The 25,500-nt window shown below is 44.5% G+C and overlaps 1 protein-coding gene across 5 annotated transcripts in view; it reads left to right on the top strand.

Moving 5' to 3' along the window:
- The window catches only part of SLC4A10 (solute carrier family 4 member 10), a 241,770-nt gene that overhangs the window by 109,865 nt on the left and 106,405 nt on the right, over positions 1-25,500 (top strand). For all 5 annotated transcript variants that reach the window (XM_075609247.1, XM_075609249.1, XM_075609245.1 and 2 more), the window contains exon 3: positions 23,974-24,120. In XM_075609247.1, the coding sequence (XP_075465362.1) occupies positions 23,974-24,120 (147 nt within the window). The remainder of the gene's footprint in view (positions 1-23,973; positions 24,121-25,500) is intronic.

The following is a 25,500-nucleotide window of genomic DNA, read 5'->3' as shown; positions in this document are numbered from 1 at the left end:
AGTATATAGTACAGTACACAATGTCTTGTTGCCATGGCAACGAGATGCTGTGGGACGTCAAGTTGGTGATGTCCTCTAAGTACGTCATTTTATGCTGCGATTCGGAAAGAGGAGGGTGGCAGCAAGGAGGCGACCGCCACAGGCAAGTGCCTTCCCATCAGGCCCGATAGGCCCAAGAGCGTGGCATCTATATGGGGGCGGACATTTTTGTAGCCGCCAAATTATACTGCCCTAGGCCCGGGCCTATCGGGCCTGATGGGAAATCCACCACTGGCTGCAATCTATAACAATAGATAATGTTAGTAAAACAATAATACATTGTAGCTGCCGAGTTACACTGACTGAAGGATTGGTTGAACCTGTAAGGCAGCTGTAAGGCAGCAATTTAGTGAACCCTGGGAAGCAGGATCTTTGCTGATCGATCACAGGAGAACGAATCGTAGCGCAGCATAGGTAATTCGTTTTCAATAAAGGTAATCAAAGACTGCATATATTAAAATAAAAATATAGATATATTTTTTTTTTAAAGTGCCATTTGGATTGCCTCTTTAAGCCGCCTAATTAAAATAAATGGAAATAACTCCAGTATAAAACTACACTATGTTTAAGTCTGCTTGTAACATTCATAGCTATTTTTGCTGCAAATGTGTTACTGTTCTTTATGATTTGCATTTTCCCGTAGTTTTATTATATTTTGTTCATAACTTTTATATTAACTTTATAATATTTTGATGATTCATTATTGGGAGTTTGAGACCATATTGCAATTATGTTAATAGAAATCCATTTGATCAATATCATAGACTCATAAAACAGATAAGACACATTGTCTTCTGCTTTGAAGCCTTTTATCTTAGTTCATGTCAATATGAACAAGGAAATTAAATATAGTGAGCACTATTACTAATAATTTACATAATAATTTACATTATATCTTTTTCTAAATGCTTCACAAAATCAAAATGAAACACCCACATAGTGGTGGTACTGTAGCATGGTTAGGATGGGCCAGCAGCCAAAACTGTGTTTTGTGAGTGTTCTTTTGTGATACAGTTATGCTTAACAGGCAGTCATGTGTATTTCAATTTAGCCTGTGGAACCACTTACAGGGTTGATGAATATTCGTGAACACAAAATCATGCTTAAAAAGCCTCTGTGAATACAAGGGTTTTAGGCAGAGCTTGAGCAAATACTGTGTCACAGAACTTGTAGTTCTAATGCAGAATGTATTCATAATCCCACCCACAGACCTGGATTGCTATAACTTTAGTGAGAGATTTATGAAGACAAATTCAGAGCAAAATTGACGAAATAGCAAACAGCAGGTTAATGTAGATTCAGGCGATAACGTATTATTTTTATTTTATGACAGTTTTTTTTTACTATCTTGGAAATGTTATTCAAAATATACAGAAAAGTAAACCCGGTTGTGGTCACTCTTCCCCCTGAGTGGGTGTGCTATGACATAATTAAAAATACTTTTATTAGATGAATCATTAAAATATAAGTAGTTTTGACAACGACGCTTAGCTAAATCCTTCAAATTCAGTGATGAATGTTAGGATTTTGTAAATCAACAGGATTGTTGTTTTTTATAAATACTAAACAACCTCTGGTACAGTTACTAATAATGGAAAATAAATGTCCCTTTAGTATATATTGGGACTAGAGATATACAGATCTCCCACCATGATCATCTGGATTGCCAAATGGGCTCAAAATATATATAAACCTTATTCAAATCCAGAGGTATTGCTTGAATGTGGATTCAGTAGATAGTAGAGATATTTAAACAAAATACCCGTAGCCTATATTGTATACCAGGATGTGTGATGCAGGGAGGGGTCCTTGATATTAACAAAGAAAAACCATCATAATGTGATTCGAAGTAAAGTCAGCAATAGACGTGACCCACCCTGATGTTGATGCAGTTCTTCCAGGGTAACTCTGGGTCAATGCCGTATAGTGAGCTGGTTAAGCTATAGCAGTATCAGTTCATTAGGGGTAGTGAATATCACCAAACCATATAGTGTGTCCCAATGGTCCTATGAAGTTAAATATCTGCTATTCTACTTGATTATTAATAGATAATGGTGATAAGTAGTTTACCAAAGTATAGGTAAGTAGATTCAAAATAGCCACATATAACTAATAACAGAGACTGGACAATGGGTATGGGGTAAAAATATTGTGAGCTGGCATAGGTGATGTTAATATAGAGCACATAAAGTGTTGATTCTGGATAAAAGTAAAAGTTCCATATGGTAGTGTCAGGACGTACTCACCACAAACGAGACGGAACCGCGGTGCTGAAGTGGGATAGGATATAACGCCACCCACAGCCACGAGGGCACGTCTTGAGAGTAGAGTGGTCTGGGATTCTGGATCGGGGAAGGAGAGGTACGGATGGTAGAGGGTGCTGTTTGCCAAGTCCAGGGTTAGAGAGAAGGACGTAATCGTTTACCGTTTGCCAGGATCGGGATGCCAGAGGTGCGGAGAGTCGTGTTGCCGTAAGCCGAGTTCGGGATGCCAGAGGTGCGGGTAGACGTAGCGGAAGCCGGTTCGGTACACGAGGAAGACTGCAAAACAAGACAAGACAGGACTAGGGAGGCAGAGAGTGATGAGAACAACTGGTTCTATGCTCAGCCAACGAGTCAGTGACACTGTAAGGTATATATAGGAGAGAGGGTCCAATGGCACTGCAGCAAGGTGGGGGGGTGTGGAAGGGCCAGGCTACGGCAGGGATAGGTCCAGCATGAGTCCCAGGGGAGGAGCCATAAAGCCCAGTAGTCAGACTGCATTTGATTGCAGCAATGGTTTGAGGTGCTGTGCCTTTAAGAGGTTGGTGCGGCTCCGTGTGGCCGCGCCTCTGTGTAGCTGTGCTTGCGGGCGCGTGACCGAGCGTAGCCGCCGGCCCAAGAGTAGAAGAGGAGTTTTGGCATGCGCGCGCGTGCCCACGTGGAGCTGTGATCGGCGTTCCGGAGAGAGGCTGCCTGCGTGCCCCGGGGGGACCCGTCGGAGCTGCAGGTGAGTGAGGAGCACGCCGAGGGCGGCGTGACTCCCAGACCCTTACAGGTAGGTTGTAACAGGGGAGTTATCCCTGTTCAGGTAATGTGCCTCTAATCCAGCAGTGTGGTGGTTAACTGCTGGTAGTCAATTAACAAACACCACCTGCCTGATTAGATTGCTTAGAAAAGCCTGTCTTTTGAGACAGGAAGTGAGACTCCTTAGCTCACACCTGAGCTGAACTTGGAGACAGAGCAGAGATTCCTTAGTCCACAACTGGGCTGAACCAAGGAAGGGCAGATGTCTTGAGTGACAAGCTGACCACAAGACAAAGGGGACAAGATTCTAACCTGGAGCCTGACATTTCCTGTGCACACTAGGGTGTGGTTCCAAGAGAGCAGAGAAGCTTCCCCTACAGCAGCCCAGCTAACAGATAAGACTTTCATTTATAAGACTTTTTATATCTGTTCATTTCATGCTATATGTTTGAGGCTGGGAGACATGCTTAACTAAAGGGAGTGGTGGATTGCATAGTATTTCACTAGAAATACTCCCAAGTGAATAGAAGCTTTGTTTACCCCTTGTTTGGATGGTTTCCTGATGTTAAGGAAACAGGCGCAATAAAAGCCTTATTTAATTTCACCATAACCAGTCTCCCTTGCATACCTCTGTGAGCATCCGGCTACATAGGTATTGATAGGAGTATAGTGTGAATACTGCAATAGAGTACACTGGTGAGGTGGAAATATACACCCCTAATAGTGAAGTCTTAATAGAGAGACAGTAAGAATAGAGCAGTCGTATTGAGTAGTATTGACTCGAAACCACCTAACCACAAGGTAAATAGGTTAATATCTCTTCTCCTCTCTGCTGGTGGTGTTCTAAAAACACCCCTTATCTAATGCTCAGCTTGCCAGGAAGCTATATGCTGAGTCTTCTACAGCCGTAACGGGGAAGCGCTAGCGGGTTGATTTGCATGGAAGCGCTGGTAAGTAAGGCTGAGTCCATGGTAACTGCAGCCGTGCGGAGGCGCGCTGAGGCTGAGGGAAAGCGGGTGCTTTCCCTGGCCTTAGTTCACGCGCCGTCCTGGGGCGTGTCGGGGGGCGGGCCAGTGACGTCACGGAGCTGGTTCGCTCTCATTGGGAGACCCGCTCACGTGACTGGCCCTGCGCTCCCGTGAACGCTCAAACTAGAAATTTGTTAAGACATACGGCTGCGGACGTGTGCGCGAGCCCCTGCTAAAGCCGCTCTCATTGCGGCTGCAGGGGCTCACTGACAAGCGTTAGCGCGCCTCAGCACGGGTCAGCGCCTAAGCACTGACCCTGACAGCCTAAGGTTCCCTGCGCATGCATGTGATGCGCGCGTTTCGCGTGATGTCACGCTTTCTCAAGACGGGGGGGGGGATGAGTCCCAGTCAATGCATAGGGACTTATAAAGCCACGTCCAGTATGCACTGTTAACAAATTAACCCTTAAGGCTGGGGCCATAGAGTGGTGAGGAGTTCGGAGCCGCGCTAATGCTGAGGCTCGCCTGCTGAAACCTGCACGATTTGATGCCCATGCAGGTGAGCCAGCGGGCGCGTTCGGAGGCGGGGGGAGACTGAGGGAGGCGGGGCAGTGACGTTGCTGGGCCAATCGCCCGCGACGCACCGACGTCAACGTCACGGGGCCGACGTCACGGCGCCGTGATGTTGACGCTGCTCCGCGCTGATTGGCTGTTTTCAGCCAACAGCGCGCTGAAAAACAGCTTGGCTGCCGGCTGAAAAATCCAACTCCTCAGCACACCTGCGGACGCTCGCGTGAGCCCCCTCTCAAGGCATCCCCATTGAGGATGCAGGGGCTCAGCGCGGAGCGTCCGCACGGCTCAGCGCGACCTGTCCTTCTATGGACTCGGCCTAAGATGCCTGTTCATACTTTCATGATGTGCAATGCTTTTTCTGGAATCAGTGTAAAGTTTCAGCAGAATTGCATAGGTGGACAGACATACTGTAGCTCCCTATTGTTGTCCCTGTTATAATAAGCACAGCCAGTATCATTGATACTGTTTAACAGAATGTTATTGTTTTGGTTGTTGTGGTATTAACAACAACAATAGGAGTTACATAAGTGATGCTATTGCAACTATGTTAAAGTGTTGCTAAGGTCACTCGGGTACTTTGTTGAATGATTGAAAGCTAAGATTTTAGTTTAATCTACAAATAATTTTAAGTTTGTATGTCATTTTATTCCACCAGTGAAATAATTTGGATATATGGATTGGCTAGCATAGGAGCTCTATCATTTTGGATTTTTTTTAATATAGATAAGGTAAGTTGATATGCCCTAAATGGGAGATATGATATATTAGATGTGGTCTTAGTCCCTTGTATTCAATTTTGAACAGTTAGAATGTTCATTATACTGAATTGGTGACTGAGGCTTGCTAGAGAACATCACCAGAGAGAATATAAATGCTGTTAAATAAAGGGTGAAAACACAAACCCTTCATTAAGGCCTCTAGGTGACAATGTGCCCAGCATATAGATCCACCTAGATTCCTTCTTTAGAAGTTCTTTATCCCAGTACCCCCTACGGCTGCCTGGGGAAAATTGGTCAATTTCAACAAATTGTAGCATATTTATATTACCATTGTGTTGTTCATTTATATGTTTTGCAACGGGTGTATCAAGATGGTTTCTAACAGATCCAATATGTTCTAAGACTCGCTGCTTGAATTGTCTGCGAGTTTTTCCTAAATATTTTTCCCCACAATTACAGATGGCCATATAAAAACCCCCAGTTGAAATGCAGCTGATGAACTTCCTAATCGTAAAATTATTTGTATTGTCCCAATTGGTGAATTGCTTAGTGACATTGACATGTTGGCAGGCTTTATATCATTGGCAGACTTTATGGCATATTAAACCTCCTTTTGAGTAAGACCGTGTGCCTGCTTCTTCTTCTTTATATCATTGACATATATGGCAACCTGGTGGTTTTATTGGTAACCATGCTTGTGTTTGTGTCTGATTGAAGTGACTGTGTACAAGTATATTTCGGAGGTTCCTGCTTCTTCTGCTCGTTACCGATGGATAAGGATGCAGCACTTCATTCAGATCTTCGTCGGATTGGAGAATATTCCAATGTTTCCCTAAAATATTTTTGTACCAGTCTCCGCTGTCTATTGTAAGTACCAATAAACCTCACAATCTTTTTGCAATTTGTGTCTTGTTTTTTTATCTTTGAGCAGTTCCTGGCGGGGTAGATATTTCGCTCTTTTATATGCTTTTGTTATGCTTTTATTACATTCATCACTGAATTTGAAGGATTTAGCCAAGCGTCGTTGTCAAAACTACTTATATTTTAATGATTCATCTAATAAAGGTATTTTTAATTGTGTCATAACACACCCACTCAAGGGAAAGAGTGACCACAACTGGGTTTACTTTTCTGCATATAGTATATTGTACTAATCTGGGGGTGGGGGAAGGGAAGGGGACAGGGGAAGGGGAAGCTCCCGCGTCAGCAAAATGAGGATAGTATATGAAATCAAATAACACACAAACTGGTGCAATAGAGGATAAACTATAATAACAACATAAACAGACAGACAAGTTCCTCCTTGAATGCACTCAGAAAGGTAAGTCAGAGCGATATGGTTGATAACATTAAAAACCTTTTAATCACCAAATAGTAAGAACATATTGTAAAGAGGGAAATGGTAGAGGTAGTCCACGGCCAGTCCCTTAAAACAAACCAAGAAAAGATCTTCCTAAATAAGTGTATGGAAGATAGTGGGGACAATACACCACCTAGGTGTGGGCTACAGAAAACTGCAAAGTCTCGCCACAAAATAACTTAAGACTTGAGAACCTGTCCTGTTGGCAGGAATTCTATTATCAAAAACCAGCACACCTATAGAAAAAAGTATGCTGATACTAGATCTGAAGAAGGTGTGGGCTACAGAAAACTGCAAAGTCTCGCCACAAAGTAACTTCAGACTTGAAAACCTGTCCTGTTGGCAGGAATTCTATTATCAAAAAACCGGCACACCTATAGAAAAAAGTATGCTGATACTAGATCTGAAGAGGCGGTTCATATACAGTTCGTGAGTCATAAAGCCCTTACATCCGTATACATAGACCACAAGGAATGGGGGTGTATGTCAACTCCAGAACACAAATGAAGTCAACGAATGATGTGGAGAGTAATACATATAACATAAATTAAACCACATACATAGCTATTAACTACGTGGCTAGTGAGTAGTAACCTCTGCGTAGGGCAAGCACAAAGCGTGCTCTGCTAGTGCCCAGAGGCACGGTTCAGTGACCGTATCCAGTTATGGCCTCAGAATAATATAACACAGTTAATGCAGAGGTCACTGCCCAAACAGGTGTATGGACGATAGTGGGGACAATACACCACCTAGGTGTGGGCTACAGAAAACTGCAAAGTCTCGCCACAAAGTAACTTCAGACTTGAGAACCTGTCCTGTTGGCAGGAATTCTATTATCAAAAACCAGCACACCTATAGAAAAAAGTATGCTGATACTAGATCTGAAGAACTAGTATCAGCATACTTTTTTCTATAGGTGTGCTGGTTTTTGATAATAGAATTCCTGCCAACAGGACAGGTTCTCAAGTCTGAAGTTACTTTGTGGCGAGACTTTGCAGTTTTCTGTAGCCCACACCTAGGTGGTGTATTGTCCCCACTATCGTCCATACACCTGTTTGGGCAGTGACCTCTGCATTAACTGTGTTATATTATTCTGAGGCCATAACTGGATACGGTCACTGAACCGTGCCTCTGGGCACTAGCAGAGCACGCTTTGTGCTTGCCCTACGCAGAGGTTACTACTCACTAGCCACGTAGTTAATAGCTATGTATGTGGTTTAATTTATGTTATATGTATTACTCTCCACATCATTCGTTGACTTCATTTGTGTTCTGGAGTTGACATACACCCCCATTCCTTGTGGTCTATATATACGGATGTAAGGGCTTTATGACTCACGAACTGTATATGAACCGCCTCTTCAGATCTAGTATCAGCATACTTTTTTCTATAGGTGTGCCGGTTTTTTGATAATAGAATTCCTGCCAACAGGACAGGTTTTCAAGTCTGAAGTTATTTTGTGGCGAGACTTTGCAGTTTTCTGTAGCCCACACCTAGGTGGTGTATTGTCCCCACTATCTTCCATACACTTATTTAGGAAGATCTTTTCTTGGTTTGTTTTAAGGGACTGGCCGTGGACTACCTCTACCATTTCCCTCTTTACAATATGTTCTTACTATTTGGTGATTAAAAGGTTTTTAATGTTATCAACCATATCGCTCTGACTTACCTTTCTGAGTGCATTCAAGGAGGAACTTGTCTGTCTGTTTATGTTATAGTATATTGTACTTACCTTGACCCAGAGGAGCACCATCCCCCACCCTACTTCAAGCTGAGCGAGGGTACCCCTCTTTCTTTGTCTGCAAAATGTTATTCACAGGTAGATTTCTCATCGGTTTAGCAAGCTGATTCAAAGTGTTTTAACTCGGGTGCTGTGCATCTTGTCATAGATTATCTGAAGATTAGAAAAACTCCTACAGTACAGTGCTTCACTATTAGGCTGCGGGCCTGCTGCCTGCGCTGCACATGCGCCGTGAGGCAGGCGGCGTGTGCAGCCGAGTCCCCCGGTCTGCAGAGAGCTGCAGGTGGAAAGATGGGGGGGAGGGAAGGGCGTGACGGGGGCGCGGCCGTGACGTCACCCGGCTGATCCGCTGGGGGGCATGGCCTAGTGCTCCGTCGCGACTCCTGCTCTCAATTTTCTTGAGAGCAGGAGTTTCTGTCGGCACAGTGGGCCCGGCCCCATTGTGCGGCAACTCTTGTCCCTACAGCGGGCGCTGCAGTAGCCAGCGGGGACCTGGCCTTACAGGTACTTGTAGGCATGTGTGAAGTCACACCTGCTTGTATCAATTTAAGGTAACGTTTGAACTTATATTGTCACATAAATAGTTCTCTGAATGAAAAAAGATGAACCTGATTATGTAACAGAAACATTTTAATCTTTTAAAATGTTCCATAAATTATGCCAAATTAAATGTGTGTAAAATGAGGAACTATGGTGTTGTAGTATCCCGAAAATTGTAATATTAGGTTGGTAATACGAATTACATAGTGCTTTTATTTATATTGCGTTACATACACACGGTGTCCTAACTCATACTACGATTTGGTTTATTAAACCACATGAATTTTAAAAGATTAACCTTGGCAGTGCCCATATGATGTCACAGGCTCTTATTCACTTACGTCATGGGCACTTGCTTGTTTTCTAGGGTCACACTGGGATGACCGATCCAACGGTAGCCAGTAGCTTTGACACTAAGAACATTAATCTTTTTTTAATTAAGATTGTTTTTAAGTAAAGAGACATTGGAGTTAAACCACTAAGCTTCATACATTAAAAAATAAATATTATCAGTGTTTAACACCAATTTGATTTATTGACCAACTTGGTCATTAATGCCAGACAGCCAGCGGTAAAAATAAGAGGATTTTTACAGCACCAATATGTCAGTGTTATTTTTACTGCATCGTATGCAAATAACCATATAAATGAGTAATTAAAGCCAAGTTATTTATTCATATGATATTCACTAACCTCCGATAGTTTTGGCAGTTGGCCTATGTTGCTTATGGCCACTATATAGGCTACTTTGGCAAGATACGACTAACCAATGTTGAATAAGTGATCAAAATGCATAATATTACCGTTGCATAACATATTAATACATTAACCCCCTTAGTAGACCAAGTGGCCAGCTAGTAATGGCCAACCTATCACTAGCTGGCAACGTGGGCTACTAAAGGCTTAATACTGTATTTGCACATATGGATTCTATGCTTTTTGCATTGTATTTGTAGGGTGGTTATTATGTATATTAACCCCTTAGGCGCAGGAAGGCTACCAATGTAATACAGTGGTAGTTTCAGGCATCAAAGCCTTTTCTGTTTTAGGGTTTTGTAAGGATTGCTGTTACACAAACCTATGGTAGACAAGTCTGATGTCTCTCACACACCCACTAGTGCTGATTATCATTAATTGCTATAAGTAATTGTTTATTTGCATTGCAGTTTTTTTGTTTGCTAATTTCAGGAATACCACTACCCACGGTTCCATAAATCCTTCTTAGTGAATACAGCAGTAAAAAAAGCGATGGAATATCTCCTTTTTAGTACTACTGCATCTTAATGCAGCACTTAGTGAATCTAGCCTTTTGAGCTATAGATCGCACTTTCGAATATGCAATGTGAATATGAATTGACCTGCATTCAAGGTCAAAAACTCAACAAAATCAGCAATTGCATTATTAGGCCTATGTATTATTATTATTATTATTATTATTATTATTATTATTATTTGCTTAATATTTTGTTTAGATTGAAAATTCTTTTAAACTATGTGTTCAAAATATTCCTTTTTTTATTGAGAAAAGTCCCATTTCATTATCACATACAATTGTATATACATTTAAACCTTTACACATATTGTATTTGCTTAATGCATAACAACTCCTCACTATTTAAAAACACTGCAGACTTTGTGAGAAAGTAGAAACGCTTATTATAGATGTTAGCATATGTTTTTTTTAATGTGGTTTCCAAGGTGATGATGTTTTAATGGATCCTTTTTTCCTGCTACATACATCATAATCCTGTAAAAATTAAAAAAGGAATTTTATTACGAGGTTTTTTATCCCTGCAAGATTATGATTTTGTGTTTAAGAACTGTGGTAATGCTTTGCAGTAATACCACAAGTGACCAAAAGCTGCTTATGTTTCCTGGGTGTGGATTTAGATTAACAATATACAGTACCTTTGTTTCAGCTATTCCATGTAGTACCTTATTAAAACTGTTTAATTATGCAGTTTAATTTGGAGCAGCTGTTGAAGGTGACATTGCAAGTTAAATTAATCTACTTGTAATCTTACATAATTTATTTTCATCTCATACATTTGCTCATTGATATTCAGACATACACACATTTGTAAGAATAAAGGCAGTTTCTATTGCCCACTGCTGCAATTTATTGGTGAGATAACCAGAATTTAAAATGAATGAAAATTCTGTCTTCATGGAATATATTCTGTAGGTATATCAAAGCAACATTACATTTGCGATATGTTTGACCATTTTCTATCATTCTCTTGACTGTGTGTAGTGCAATTAAATTCAAAACACAAAGGGGCAGATTCATCTAGCATGGTACGGTTATGACTTAGAGCATCTGATACAGAGTTAATTCTTATTAACAAGTAGAGACGAATCTGCCCCAATGGGGGAATGCACAAAACTCATCTAAATCACAAAACTCATTTAAATCAGGACACAAAAAATGTCCCGATTTAAGATATATTTTTGCAACAATAAACACTGTAGTTGAGCTCATTAGCATGAACTTAACGTCACATTATATTATATTAACTTACGTTAGTGTCACGTTAGATAGTTTAGTGCATCTGGGCCAAAGAGGGAACAAAGCAGTGGCAAAATCAGTGCTTAGAGGGATTCATTTTTGTGTGGTTTGTAAGTCATTCAAAAACTCATTAACATGGCTATTCCACATCATGTGGTAAAAATTTACACAATTCTATACAATAGTGACCAGATCAATTATTTTGGTACATTGCCCTTTCAGCAGGACTTGATGATTGAATGAAAATTACAACTCAATTGTCTTCTGCCTTTCCTCAATATTGTTTATGGTTGCATTCATTTTTCTGACATATCACTGTACCCATTTATAATATATTACATGACCTCAGAGCGCTGCGATGCAGCTCCCCCGAAAGATACCCGCAAATAAAGCACATACACAACAGGTCTGGAGGTACAATGGCCACAGCTTTTATTAAAATACAGCAAAACGGGAGTGCTATCCCTGCCAGAGAGCTCCACCCACTGGTAAGGCCAATGGTGCTCAAACCATGACCAACAAACTCTTCATGCCAGGACTCGCCCACAGTCCCATCCGCTTAGCTGACTCATCGTCAGCTGCGAGATGAGCCCCGTCTGGCAAGCTTACCACCCACTTACCCCCCAAACAACTGCCAACAAAGGGGCTATTTAACGCTCTTAAACTAAACTAGCCCTGGATCGTCAGACATGCAGAAACCATCCAAACCCGATCTGAAGTCTGAGTCAAACAGTGAAATAATCAACACCGCAACTGGAATCTATACTAACTCTGCCCTCTTATTGGGGTGAAGAACCATCCCGGGCGTCCTCTTTTTTATGCCCGCTGGCAAAACTGCTTATCATAGCAGGCCGCTGCACAGACCTGATCTGGCGGGAGCATTCGGCTGCGGGATGTTTAAAATGAACTAATTTCAGAGTTGCCCAATTTAGACACAAAGACAAAACAGTGCAAATACAGGAGAGGCCCAAATCGCACATGGCTAACCCCTCTATGACCTTCAGTCCCACCAAGGCCGAGAGGGAACAGGGTCCTATTACAAAATGTATTTCACTAAAACGTCTTACAGCTGAAAGGCACCAGAAAGTCCCTAAAACTATGGATACTATTCAAAGATATCCTTTCCTCTTTGTGACACTGGCAGCGAACGTGCGAAATGTGACAAAGTCGTGGGTATGGGGACAACAAGAAAATTGACCGTGACCCAGAGTTGGCCCCTGCCTTTGCTCTAGGATGGCCCTGTTAATGCTATTCAATATCCTCCAGCAGCAAAGGAGTTCAACTGGATACCAGCAGATAATTAAAATGACTTAAAATATCAAATGATGTAGAACAAAAAATATAGGGGTAAAGGCCCCCAATCAACCAGTGCTACAGAGCATATTAATGACCCACTTTTTGATTAAATTGTCTTCCTGCACTTGAACCGGATCACAGGGTGTGATGATGCATGCTTGAGGCTGTAAGCATTTAACCCCTAGATGGCATAAGGTCTAGCAGAGATATGCAGAGTTGTAAGGGGGAAGTCCTGGAACCCCCCCAAGACCTCTCCAAAGTCTCTGAACGGAATAAACCTATGTGCCTGGGGCAGCTCTCATGGGGCAGCAATTGTACTCACATATGACGACCGGTTCTGTGTGCTCCAAAGCTGAAGTAGTAGACAATGTGGAAAACGCTTGTTCCGGTGGGGAGAAGCAGATCAGCGGGCACCACGATGCAGAAAGAATTGAATTAAAGCTGGACTGTGCTGTATAACGATTCCTTTATTTCGGCATGGATAAAAAGAGGAGGGGAAGCATACCCCTGCACCTCTAACGCGTTTCACCCAGTAATTGAGAAAGCCCAATTACTGGGTGAAACGCGTTAGAGGTGCAGGGGTATGCTTCCCCTCCTCTTTTTATCCATGCCGAAATAAAGGAATCGTTATACAGCACAGTCCAGCTTTAATTCAATTCTTTCTGCATCGTGGTGCCCGCTGATCTGCTTCTCCCCACCGGAACAAGCGTTTTCCACATTATCAAATGATGTAGCTTATTCACATATTTGTGCCGCCTGCAGATTGGGCTGTACGACAAACTAAACCACAGCTACGCTTGCAGGGCTCTGTAGAAAGGCACTATAATGGAAACAGGGCACTTCGTGCCCCACTGGGCATGATCACATTTAGTGCCCCAGACACTGTTCCATAGACACGAATCCTGGTCCTACATTCCTCACTTTGGCTACAGCACAGGAGAGTTCATATGACATTTTGGGGCCTATTCCATAAGCCTTCATAAAAAAAATCGCCAAGCCGTATAATTCGCCAGGTTTTTATTGCTATCACGTTATTCAGAAAGCCTTGATTAACTTTGATAGCAAAATTCCCAAAACAGGCGAGCCTCTCTGAAAAGGCCAAATCCGGAGATTTAGCTGCAAAAAGAGCTGCCTCTCCCTGTGCAAATCTCGCCAGAGATCGATGTGTTTCAATTTTAATTTTAATACTAGTGTAGATGAGCAGGGGGTCTCCGGAGCAGAATCGCTTTCATTTCAGGACCGGGGAGCCCCTGCTTCCCAAGATACAGACCCTGTTATGGGGTGCCAGTATCTCCTATGCATTTTATTCCCACGGTCATGTGACGCAAGACATTAAAATGCATAGGAGATTTTTCGGGAAGCAGGCTGTCCCCAGGTTTCAAATCAACGCGGTTCTGCTCCGGAGACCTTCTGTTCATCTACACTAGTATTAAAATGTATATTAAAACAGCTGCTACCCACAAAAAACATTAAAAACAAAACACTAATACCCACATCGGGTGGTCCCCGTGGGTGTCTGGGGGCCCTCCGGTGGTCCCCGTGGGTGTCTGGGGGCCCTCGGGTGGTCCCGTGGATGTCCAGGGGTCCTCAGGTTGTCCCGTGTGTCTTGGGGCCCTCGGCTGGTCCCTGCAGGTGTCTGGGGCCCTCGGGTGGTCCCAGTGGGTGTCCGGGTGTCATTAGGTGGTCCCCGTGGGTGTCCTCGGGTCCTCGAGTGGTCCCCGTGGGTCCCTGCTGGCCTGCGGTATCAATCCTGTGGCAAAAAACAAATGTGGAATACATTGAAATAAATACACCTTCCTCTCACCCCCCCCCCCCCAACACATACAGTACAGTAATGGTCAAAATTACTATTATCCACATATGGATAATAGTGCATTTGCCCATTATAAAATCAAACATTAGCCAGTCAGCATAAATAAAGTAAATAAAACGTACAACCTACCCCTGCCATCATGAAGGGCGTCCTCGTCAGCATACTGATGGTCCATTTCCTCCGATGTCAGCAAGAGTACCTGAAAAAATACTATCTAATGGCCCCTAACATCTTAATCACCTTAGCGGTTAATAACCGCTATAGTAATTAAGGTGTTAACCACCATCCCCCGCTACCCAACCGGGAGGCCTAACCACCCACCCCGGAACCACTATACCCACCATGTACCTATTAATTGGCACAGTGGTATATCATACCCATATAATATGGGCATGATAAGCCACTACAGCAGTCAATGGTCAACCTAATACAAATAATTAAGACCAAAAATACACAATAATCAAAGAAATGGGTATCAGCTCGGAAGACACCAGGCATCAATCTGATGCAGGAAAAAAGCATTTTTTTTTAAAGGCTCTTGTCTCGCCGCCTCTCTGCAGCTTCTTCCTAGCCCCACAAATACTCTCCAAACCACAGGGGAGCAGTGGTGAAAGCCATGCAATAAAGAAAATCGCATCACAAAAATAATAATAAAAAAAGAATAGGAGCAAGAATATTAAAGCAGAAATCCAAACAGTGGCAATGTTGCCTCTGGATGGTATGATGCATGTAGTCCCTTTGATCTCAAAGACAGAAAGGCAGAACCATGGTGCAGATCAACTTAAAAAATAAATTTATAAGACAAACGCACAAATGGAGGCTTACACTTTGTAGTGATCAAAAGCCGGGGTATAACAGGCTATGTTTCTATGCAGTCAGTCGCGATCTCACCGCTATCACGTCTCACCAAGCCTCAGGAAGAAGCTGTTAACCCATGCAGTGAAACGCGTAGAGAGTGGCTCACTGCGTTATCCGAAGAGAGGACAGAGGAGCACCGGCTGCCATACACTGGTTGACTTACTGTAAGGCCGCTACCCAAGGCACCCGCTGCGGCTCTTACCTCCGCTGTCGGGACGTGCGGCACCCGGTCACGTGGTCCCCCTTCTCTCCCGTCTCTTTCTGCAGCTCCTGCTGCCCATGTGCGCCGCCATGGTAGACCCGCGCGCGCGCCTACAGTGCCTGCTTTTCCTCCCAGCAAACTCAACCCGCCACTTCCGTCGCGCGCGCGCGCTACTATGTCCATCTCCACTGCCGCCAATATATTTGTTCCGTTCCCACCTGTCCTGCATCCTGCCTCAGCCTATCAGCGCTCTTCGTCCATCTGACATCACCGCTGGAGGTTCTCATTGGTTCCTGTCAGTATATAGTGCTACCAGCCCAGAGCTGATTGCTGAGCATAGTCAGTCTCTAGTTGTGCTTGCTACAAGCTACTTCGCAGTCTGCTCTTGTCTTCCGTTACAGACCCTAGCTTGAACCTGGACTCCCGATCTCTGGCACCCTCGAACCCCGGCTCGCCCTACGGACTTCTACCTTCTCCTCGACTTTGGCTTTGGACACTGGCTACTCTTGATCTCTTCAACCCCGGATCTGGCAAGTACCTCTACCACTCTACACTCTCCTGTCCCGAACCAGGCTATCTACACGACTCTGCTAACCGGACCCGCTCACGCGGCTGTAGGGTGGTGGTTTTCCTGTATCCCCACCTCGGCCTCGCGGTCCAGTTCGGTTTGTGGTGAGCACTCCTATATTCCCGTGACATTATGCTCAGCCCAACAGACCTGGATTCCGCCGAGGTGGGTCGACGCTTAAGCGAACACGATGGCCTGTTCAAGGAAGTAGAGACTTGTCTCTCCCAAAATAACCAGCGTATGGAACTGCTCCAAAACTCCCTGGGTACCATTTCAGAGCAACTCAAATCCCTTCTGTCCTCTCCTGAGACGGCTGCCGCTCCTCCTGCTCCTATCTTCTCTCCGCCGGCACCTCTGTCTCATCCTCCGGAACCTCGTCTACCTTCTCCCAATCGCTATTCGGGAGAGCCTTCAGCATGTCGTGGCTTCCTGGGGCAGTGTTCCGTCCAATTTGAGCTTCTACCCTCTCACTTCCCTACTTCTCGTTCAAAGGTCGCGTACATTTACTCGCTGCTCACCGATGACGCCCTGGCCTGGGCTACACCCATATGGGAGCATCACCCGGATCTGACTTCCAGCCTGGACCGGTTCTGTGCTGAATTCCGGAAGGTGTTCGATACACCAGGTAGGAGGGTAACTGCCGCTTCTTCTCTCCTCAATGTTTCGCAGGGAGATCGCTCGGTGGCTCGCTATGCACTGGAGTTCGCACTATTTCGGCAGAAACAAGGTGGAATGATGAAGCACTCACCGCAGTGTTTTGGCAGGGTTTGAATGACTCCCTCAAGGACGAGCTGGCCACTCTGGAGCGCCCTACATCTTTGGAGGAACTCATTGCGCTCTGTATCCATATGGACCAGCGGCTCCAGGAGCGAAGAGCAGAGAAGGGAAAGCGCCAAAAAGGTACTCAACCCACCTTCTCCTCACATACAGCTCCAGGGGAGCCCGTAGCCGTATCCTCCGAAGAACTCATGCAGCTGGGTGGAACTCGCCTTTCATTAACGGAAAGACTACGTCGCCGTCGGGCGGGACTCTGCCTTTACTGCGGAAATAGTGGACACCTGGTGAGTATCTGTCCTTCCAAGTCGGGAAACGCCAGCCCCCAGTGAATACTGGGAGAACTACACTGGGCACGGTCACCTCTCCTTCCTCTCCCAAACTACCATCCAAGATACTTCTTCCTATAACCCTATCAGGGGACTTTGGGGACATCACCACGAGGGCCTTCCTAGACTCCGGTTCTGGTGGGAATTTTGTCGATCAATCTTTTGCGGAGAAGAACCAGATTCCTCTGGTAGCCAAGGATTGGCCCGTAGGCCTAGAAGCCATTGACGGTAGGCCTTTGCAACCCGCATTTATTTCACATCAGACCATTCCCCTCCGTCTTAAGATGACAGGACACCATTCCGAACAAATTCAGTTGGATGCCATCCACACGCCGGCAGTAGACGTGATATTAGGTCTTCCCTGGCTCCAGCACCATAATCGCCAGATCGACTGGCTCCAGTCACAACCCCTCACCTGGAGAGATCGGTGTCAAGACATTTGTCTGGTTTCGGCTAAAGCCCTAGTAGGTGCCACACATCCGGAATCCAAGAATCTCCTCCTTCCGGACGCTTACTGGGAGTTCAGAGATGTCTTCGACAAAATTCAGGCGGAGGAATTACCACCCCATCGCGCCTACGATTGCCCGATCGACCTTCTTCCTGGCGCAATTCCCCCCAGAGGTTGTACCTACCCGCTTCCCACCTCCCCCGAGACCAAGGCGATGAAACTTTACATACAGGAGAACCTCCAGAGAGGTTTCATTCGTAAATCTTCTTCTCCGGCAGGAGCAGGCTTCTTTCTTGTAAAGAAAAAGGACGTCACACTTCGTCCTTGCATTGATTATCGTGGTCTCAACAAGGTGACTGTCAAGAATCGGTATCCTCTTCCCTTGATTGCCGAACTTTTCGACAGGTTACAAGGCGCCACTATCTTCTCCAAGCTGGATCTTCGTGGAGCCTACAATCTGGTTCGGATTTGTAAGGGAGATGAGTGGAAGACGGCCTTCAACACGCGGGATGGGCACTATGAGTACCTCGTGATGCCCTTTGGTCTCTGTAACGCGCCAGCCGTCTTCCAGGATTTCGTTAATGACGTCTTCAGAGATCTGCTGGATCAACACGTAGTGGTCTATCTAGACGACATTCTTATATTCTCGCAGAATCCCCTGGAACATACTCGGCACGTCAAACAAGTACTTCAGAGGTTACGGGAGAACCGATTGTTCGCCAAACTTGAAAAATGCCAGTTCCACCAGTCATCCACGTCATTTTTGGGTTACATAATCTCTGACACAGGACTCTCGATGGATCCTACCAAGGTGGAAGCTGTCTTGAATTGGCCCCGTCCCCTCTCTCTGAAAGCGGTACAGAGGTTCTTAGGTTTTGCCAACTATTACCGCAGGTTCATAAAGAATTTCTCCACGCTGGTCGCACCCATCACAGCTCTCACTCAGAAGAACGCCAATCCCGCACTGTGGTCCCCCGAGGCCATCATGGCTTTTCAGGTTCTCAAGGAAGCCTTTGTCACAGCACCCATCTTGGTGCATCCTGATCCAGCACAACCCTTCACTCTCGAGGTGGATGCTTCGGACATAGGGGCAGGGGCGATCTTATCCCAAAGGAAGAACCCACAGGCCAGACTGCATCCCTGTGCATTCTTTTCTAAAAAATTCTCCGCAGCAGAACGGAATTATGACGTGGGTAACCGTGAGCTCCTCGCGATCAAGATGGCTTTGGAGGAGTGGCGGCATCTATTGGAAGGCGCTGAATACCCCGTCACCATCTTTACGGACCATAAAAACCTCTTATATATTGAGACTGCCCACCGTCTGAGTGCTCGGCAGCCACGCTGGTCCCTCTTCTTCACCCGATTCAACTTCCTTATTTCATATCTTCCGGGTTCTAAAAACACTAAAGCTGACGCACTGTCTCGTCAATTCTCTGTAGAGGACAAAACCGAAGATCCTCAAGAGACTATCCTTCCTCCGAAATGTGTCCTGTCTGCCAGTACCTTTGACGCACTGTCGGAGATCACCAAGGTTCAAGATCAAAACCCTCAGGGTCTCAGGGTGCTAGTTGGACGACTTTTCACACCCCCTACCCTCCGCCAGAAGGTAATGCAATGGGGGCACGCCGCTAAAACGGCAGGTCATCCAGGGATCAAAAGGACTATTGACCTCTTGCAACGAACCTTTTGGTGGCCAGGCATGCGCAAGGACATTCAACATTTCGTCTCAGCATGTTCCACCTGCGCACAGAACAAGACTCCACGGAATAAACCTCCAGGACTCCTGCAAACCCTCCCTATTCCCGATCGTCCATGGGAACATCTCTCGATGGACTTTATTGTCGACCTCCCCAAATCCAAGGGTATGGACACTATACTAGTAGTGATCGACCGCTTTTCAAAACAAGCGCATTTTATCCCACTCAAAGGTCTACCCAGTGCTCCTAAACTTGCCGAGGTATTTGTCAAGGTGGTCTTCAGGCTCCATGGATCACCTCAGACCATAGTTTCCGATCGGGGATCGCAATTTGTTTCGAGATTCTGGAGGGCCTTCTGTAAGAAACTTAACGTGGCGCTTCACTTCTCTGGATACCACCCACAGACCAATGGTCAAACTGAACAAACCAATCAGTCACTGGAGCAGTTCCTTCGTTGTTTCATATCGGACTCTCAGGACAATTGGCTCGACCTGCTCCCTTGGGCAGAATTCACTCACAATAATCTCAGGAATGAGTCCACACTACAGTCTCCATTCTTTTCTAATTTTGGCTTTCATCCCTCCATCCTCCCTCAGTCTGGGCCGAGTACAGGAGTTCCAGCCGCAGAAGAAAGGATTCGGGATCTTCAAGCTTCCTGGTCTAAGATTCAGGATAATCTCAAGCGGGCCACGGCTATGCAGAAAAGGCAGGCTGATCGACATCGTCGGAGACCACCCAATTATACCCCAGGTCAGAAAGTATGGCTATCTACTAAGAACATACGCTTGAAAGTCACATCCCCAAAGCTGGCTCCCCGATTTATCGGTCCATTCTCTATATTGGAGAAGATCAATCCGGTTACCTACCGACTCAAACTACCTGCTACTATGAAGATTCCCTCTGCCTTTCATTGTTCTCTGTTAAAAACGTTTGTACCCAATCCTCAGATCCAACACAAAGAACCTTCCCCCAGACTTGACAATGGACAAGAAGAGTTTGAGGTACAATCCATCCTAGATTCTCGTATCTCAAGAGGAGGGCTCCAGTATTTGGTGCATTGGAGAGGTTTTGGACCCGAAGAAAGGGCATGGATTCCGCAAGTCCAGGTACACGCTCCCAGGCTGGTCTGGGCATTTCATCTCAAATTTCCACTAAAACCTGGTAAGGATCGTCCGGAGTCCGACCCTGAAGGGGGGGGTACTGTAAGGCCGCTACCCACGGCGCCCGCTGCGGCTCTTACCTCCGCTGTCGGGACGCGCAGCACCCGGTCACGTGGTCCCCCTTCTCTCCCGTCTCTTCCTGCAGCTCCTGCTGCCCATGCGCGCCGCCGTGGTAGACCCTGCTTTTCCTCCCAGCAAACTCAACCCGCCCCTTCCGTCGTGCGCGCGCGCTACTATGTCCATCTCCACTGCCGCCAATGTATTTGTTCCGTTCCCACCTGTCCTGCATCCTGCCTCAGCCTATCAGCGCTCTACGTCCATCTGACATCACCGCTGGAGGTTCTCATTGGTTCCTGTCAGTATATAGTGCTACCAGCCCAGAGCTGATTGCTGAGCATAGTCAGTCTCTAGTTGTGCTTGCTACAAGCTACTTCGCAGTCTGCTCTTGTCTTCCGTTACAGACCCTAGCTTGAACCTGGACTCCCAATCTCTGGCACCCTCGAACCCCGGCTCGCCCTACGGACTTCTACCTTCTCCTCTCCTCGACTTTGGCTTTGGACACTGACTACTCTTGATCTCTCCAACCCCGGATCTGGCAAGTACCTCTACCACTCTACACTCTCCTGTCCCGAACCAGGCTATCTACACGACTCTGCTAACCGGACCCGCTCACGCGGCTGTAGGGCTGTGGTTTTCCTGTATCCCCACCTCGGCCTCGCGGTCCAGTCCGGTTTGTGGTGAGCACTCCTATATTCCCGTGACACTTACACGGAAGGATGAATGAACATGACCGGAAGTGACGTCGGAGGGTGACGATGTGGAGACCTGGCATGGCTTGTGGTGTCTGGGGCACGCGGTGGTCACGGACATCATGGTGAAATGTCCAGCAGTGGAACGCCGGCGGCGTTTTGGTCGCAACCAAACATCCTAGACCAAACCAGTCTGGTCCTCTCTGGGATCCTGGCAGGCCACCCGACCCCCTCGTCACCTGGTTCTCCTCTTGCTAAAGGCTCTGACACCCTGCTTGCTTCATGGCGCAGAATATTGTAGGAGGCCTCATGCACCAACCTGTGTGATGCACCGGTTCCGCACCACGTGGTCCCACCGAGGATGAGGCTGAAGCTCTTATGTGCATAATTTGGGTAGGTTCTGCTATACTCCAAATGTTATCTGCACCATGAACGTGGATTAGACATCCCAATGTATCCTCCCTCTTTCCTAAAAATGAACTTGACCTTTACCATAATTTACCTGGCGAGCTACATTGTTTGCGCTACAAACAAAAGTGTGTATTCCAAAGCGAATGGCCATAGTGAACACGGGTTTGCACGTGCACGTGAGATACAAGGATACCAAAAGCAGAGGATACAAACTTGTTTGCTATTGGAGCGAGACAGCCTGGTCATGTGAGCGGCTAAAAGCCAATGAAAATTTAGTAAGCTATTCTGCCTGGATACTGTTCAAATTACTTTTTGTCAGTTGAGTTGTGAGTTGTGCTTGCTGTGAGAATATGGAAAATGGAAAAAATTTGAAAATCTATTGAAAATTTGATTTCTGAGGTTTACAAACGTGAACTTTTAATTCATACCATGACAGAATTATCAATGATAATTTATGGAGTGAAATTTCTGATGTATTGTCCATTACTTGTATATAATTGTAAGTTATTTAAGAAAAATTGTAGTGCACAATGGTTATTTCAATGCATCACATTTTATAAAAATTTTTTTTAACAAGGCATGTTTTCATGCACGACAGTGTATATACAGTATATGCTTGCAGAATACTTCTGTAAATTGCATGGCATTATACATTTTATTATTTGCTAAAGGCGTGTTCTCATGCATGACATAGTGTATATATATTTCTGCAAACTCCTTCAGTTATTGCATGTTATTATACATTTTATTATTTGCTAAAGGTGTGTTCTCGTGCATGGCACTTCCTTGACACACTCCCTGCCCCCCCGCATCATGACCACGCCCACCCCCTCACTCACTTTCCATAAACCTACAGTCCACACATCACCGAGAGGAAAGCTTGCGCGAGGCAAGTAGCACTGTAGCGCTCTTGCTCGCTTTCTCTATGGACAAATCCTCAGGGGCTCACACCCTCCCTCAATTGACAGGGGGCTATTTAAATAGGAATGAGGGGAACCAAGAAGTCAGCAGGTGGTCTAATGGGCAGGGTCCTCCTCTTGCCGCATGTATTGCCCCTGATCAGCTCTTCCTTCCGGTGTGGCCCGCCGACGCTGCAGGCTCAGCCTCCTTTGCTCCTTGCCATGCAAGGGGCCTAACACACCCAAAGGTGCACCCCTCTGGCTCCCCACGTGGTCCAGAAGAAGGATCTGATGCCTTGCTTCCGCCAGCTCCACTGATAACTTCAATGAGCTACCGCTGCTACTAGTCCTCGACCCTGGAGCGGCCTCAGACTGCAGCAGGCGAAATGGTTACTGCACACAGGATCAGAACGGGACCCGACATCCTTAAAACTAAGTGAGGGTTGCGGAATGATTTCCCACCCCTCAGCGCGTGGGCCCATATCTCTTACCCCCCAGACAGACCTCTCCACCCTGTGATGCATCACAAGGTAAGAGGGGGGAAGAGATGAGGGTGAGCCTGCGGCTTGATGCTGCACGTCACTCTGGCTCCGAGCTTTTCTTCCTCTGTGGTTTTGATTAATTGTATTCTTCTTAAATTGTCATACTGTGTGTCTCATTTTAATTCAGAGGGCACAAGAACATCATGTTCCAAATGTACTTCCCCAACATTCTAGGATTCTACAAAGCTAACATCTCACATCATCAAAGAAAGACACCAGCCATCACTGAAGCACGACACATTGTCCAAATTATCACTGTTCATGACAGTCATGAGTATTCTGAAACCTCAGGGAGATTGAATAAAATGTAAATGAGTCTTCTTGTAAATTTCCATTTAGTATATTGAATAATTTGTTTTTATTATATGCATCTCTACATTTCATTTGTCAATTAATAAGCATCAGTTGTTATTACATTTTCTTATGCTAAATCTATTACATTTTGTAGGTGTAAGAGTAAACCAAGATTTTTTTCCGGGTTGTTTATCAAAGTCTGCTGTAAAAGGAAGGCTTTCAAGAATCCCCAATCTTTTTTCCTGGGATAGGAAAAATGGCTAGGAACAACGTCTTTGTTAGTGAAACAGGCAGCAATAACAACATCACAATAGCACATTACTGTTAATAAATGTTCCACTAATGTTAATGATTGCTGGCAATATATTCATGGACGGGCTAGACATCACCAGTTTTAGTAAGATTTTATTAATTTGGCTCTGCCTCAGGCAAGGATGTGGAGCAATAATAATAATGTATTATTTGTTATATTTCCTTAGGTCATCGAACATTGTTCATTGGAGTGCATGTACCTCTTGGAGGGAGGAAAAGTCACCGCCGTCACAGACATCGTGGACACAAACAGAAGAAAAAAGACAGGGAACGTGAGTCAGGATTAGAAGATGGACGGGAATCTCCTATGTACGGTAAGATTTGACTCCCCTTTCAAATATTAAATATATGTGCAGGGCCAACGCAAAGTGGTTTGTAAAACCATGCAAGAACTTGATTATTGAATTCACCATTGGGTAATCAATCTAACTGAATGTATTTCTGGCTGAATCAATCAATTGTATAAATTATTTATTTATTGAATGACTAATGTGCCTTGTGAAGGTTAGGTAGTACAGTATCAACATTTTACTGCTAAATGTTAGATAAACACAATGAATAATGTGCAATAATCTTAACACATCTTGGGTTTATTTTCAGGATAAGAAAAATCTGATATAAACACTTGACATCTCATGTACTCTTTTAGCCTTAGGTCTCTTTGCTGTAAGCAGCTCCATAAATTAAATGACTGAAGCAAAATCAATGTATAATGTCCACAGTACACAGCACTTTTATTTAGACAAACAACAGCACTTCAACAAATAACCATGTATTGGACTGGTAACATATTAAAGTGATTTGTCTAAACGTTGTTAACCAATATGCATCATGCAGCATAGTAATCCAACAGCAGAGAACCACATATACAGTATGCCCTATTCTTATATTATAGAATTTGAAGTTTAATTGAGTTGATTGTTCATATATGTGCAGTTAAAAAAGGTTTGTTAAATGACTGTGCAACATTTGAATAAGCCAGTTAACCTACAGTAATAGTTGAATGCTCTGCTGTCCATGGCACCATTTGCTATTAACATTTTTGAACTGATTGCAGAATTAAGTGTAATTTCCTAGTACTATGAAGAGGCAGAACAGGGGCTGACATGGTGAGACAGTCAGGAACAAACACAATAAACAGGGTAGAACATAAAGTATTTATTGGACTAGACAACGAAATAAGCAACATTTAGAAGAAGCATTTTCCTTAACTCTAAAGCATGCTCTATATCCATCTATCAATCCATCCATCCATCCATCTGGAAAATACCATTTAGTAACTAAAGTCATCCCTTTAAAAACTAAACATGAAGAGAAGAGTAAACAGTATGTTTATATTTTTATAGAAAGATCCACAATATTGAAAGACTAGGTTTGGCAATCAATGGGTCTTTTATATATTTAAATAATTTTGAGTTCCTGTGTGATTTTAATATGTGAATTATCGCTAATGGGGGTATAAGATCAAGAGGTTAATCAACCAACAAATCACAAATGATACCATAAACAATTGTGTTTGCCATAATATATATATTATTCATATATATATACATCAAATATTAAAACAAACATGTATTCTTCAACCAAAGAATTCACGATCATATACTGTATTCAATATGAATAGTAATTAATGAGATATATATATATATATATATATATATATATATATATATATATATATATACATATATATA

The sequence above is a fragment of the Ascaphus truei genome, chromosome 7 (assembly GCF_040206685.1).
Source record: "Ascaphus truei isolate aAscTru1 chromosome 7, aAscTru1.hap1, whole genome shotgun sequence".
Taxonomy (NCBI): domain Eukaryota; kingdom Metazoa; phylum Chordata; class Amphibia; order Anura; family Ascaphidae; genus Ascaphus; species Ascaphus truei.
The sequence above is the reverse complement of the archived record's forward strand: the minus strand, read 5'-3'. Positions and strand labels throughout refer to the sequence as shown.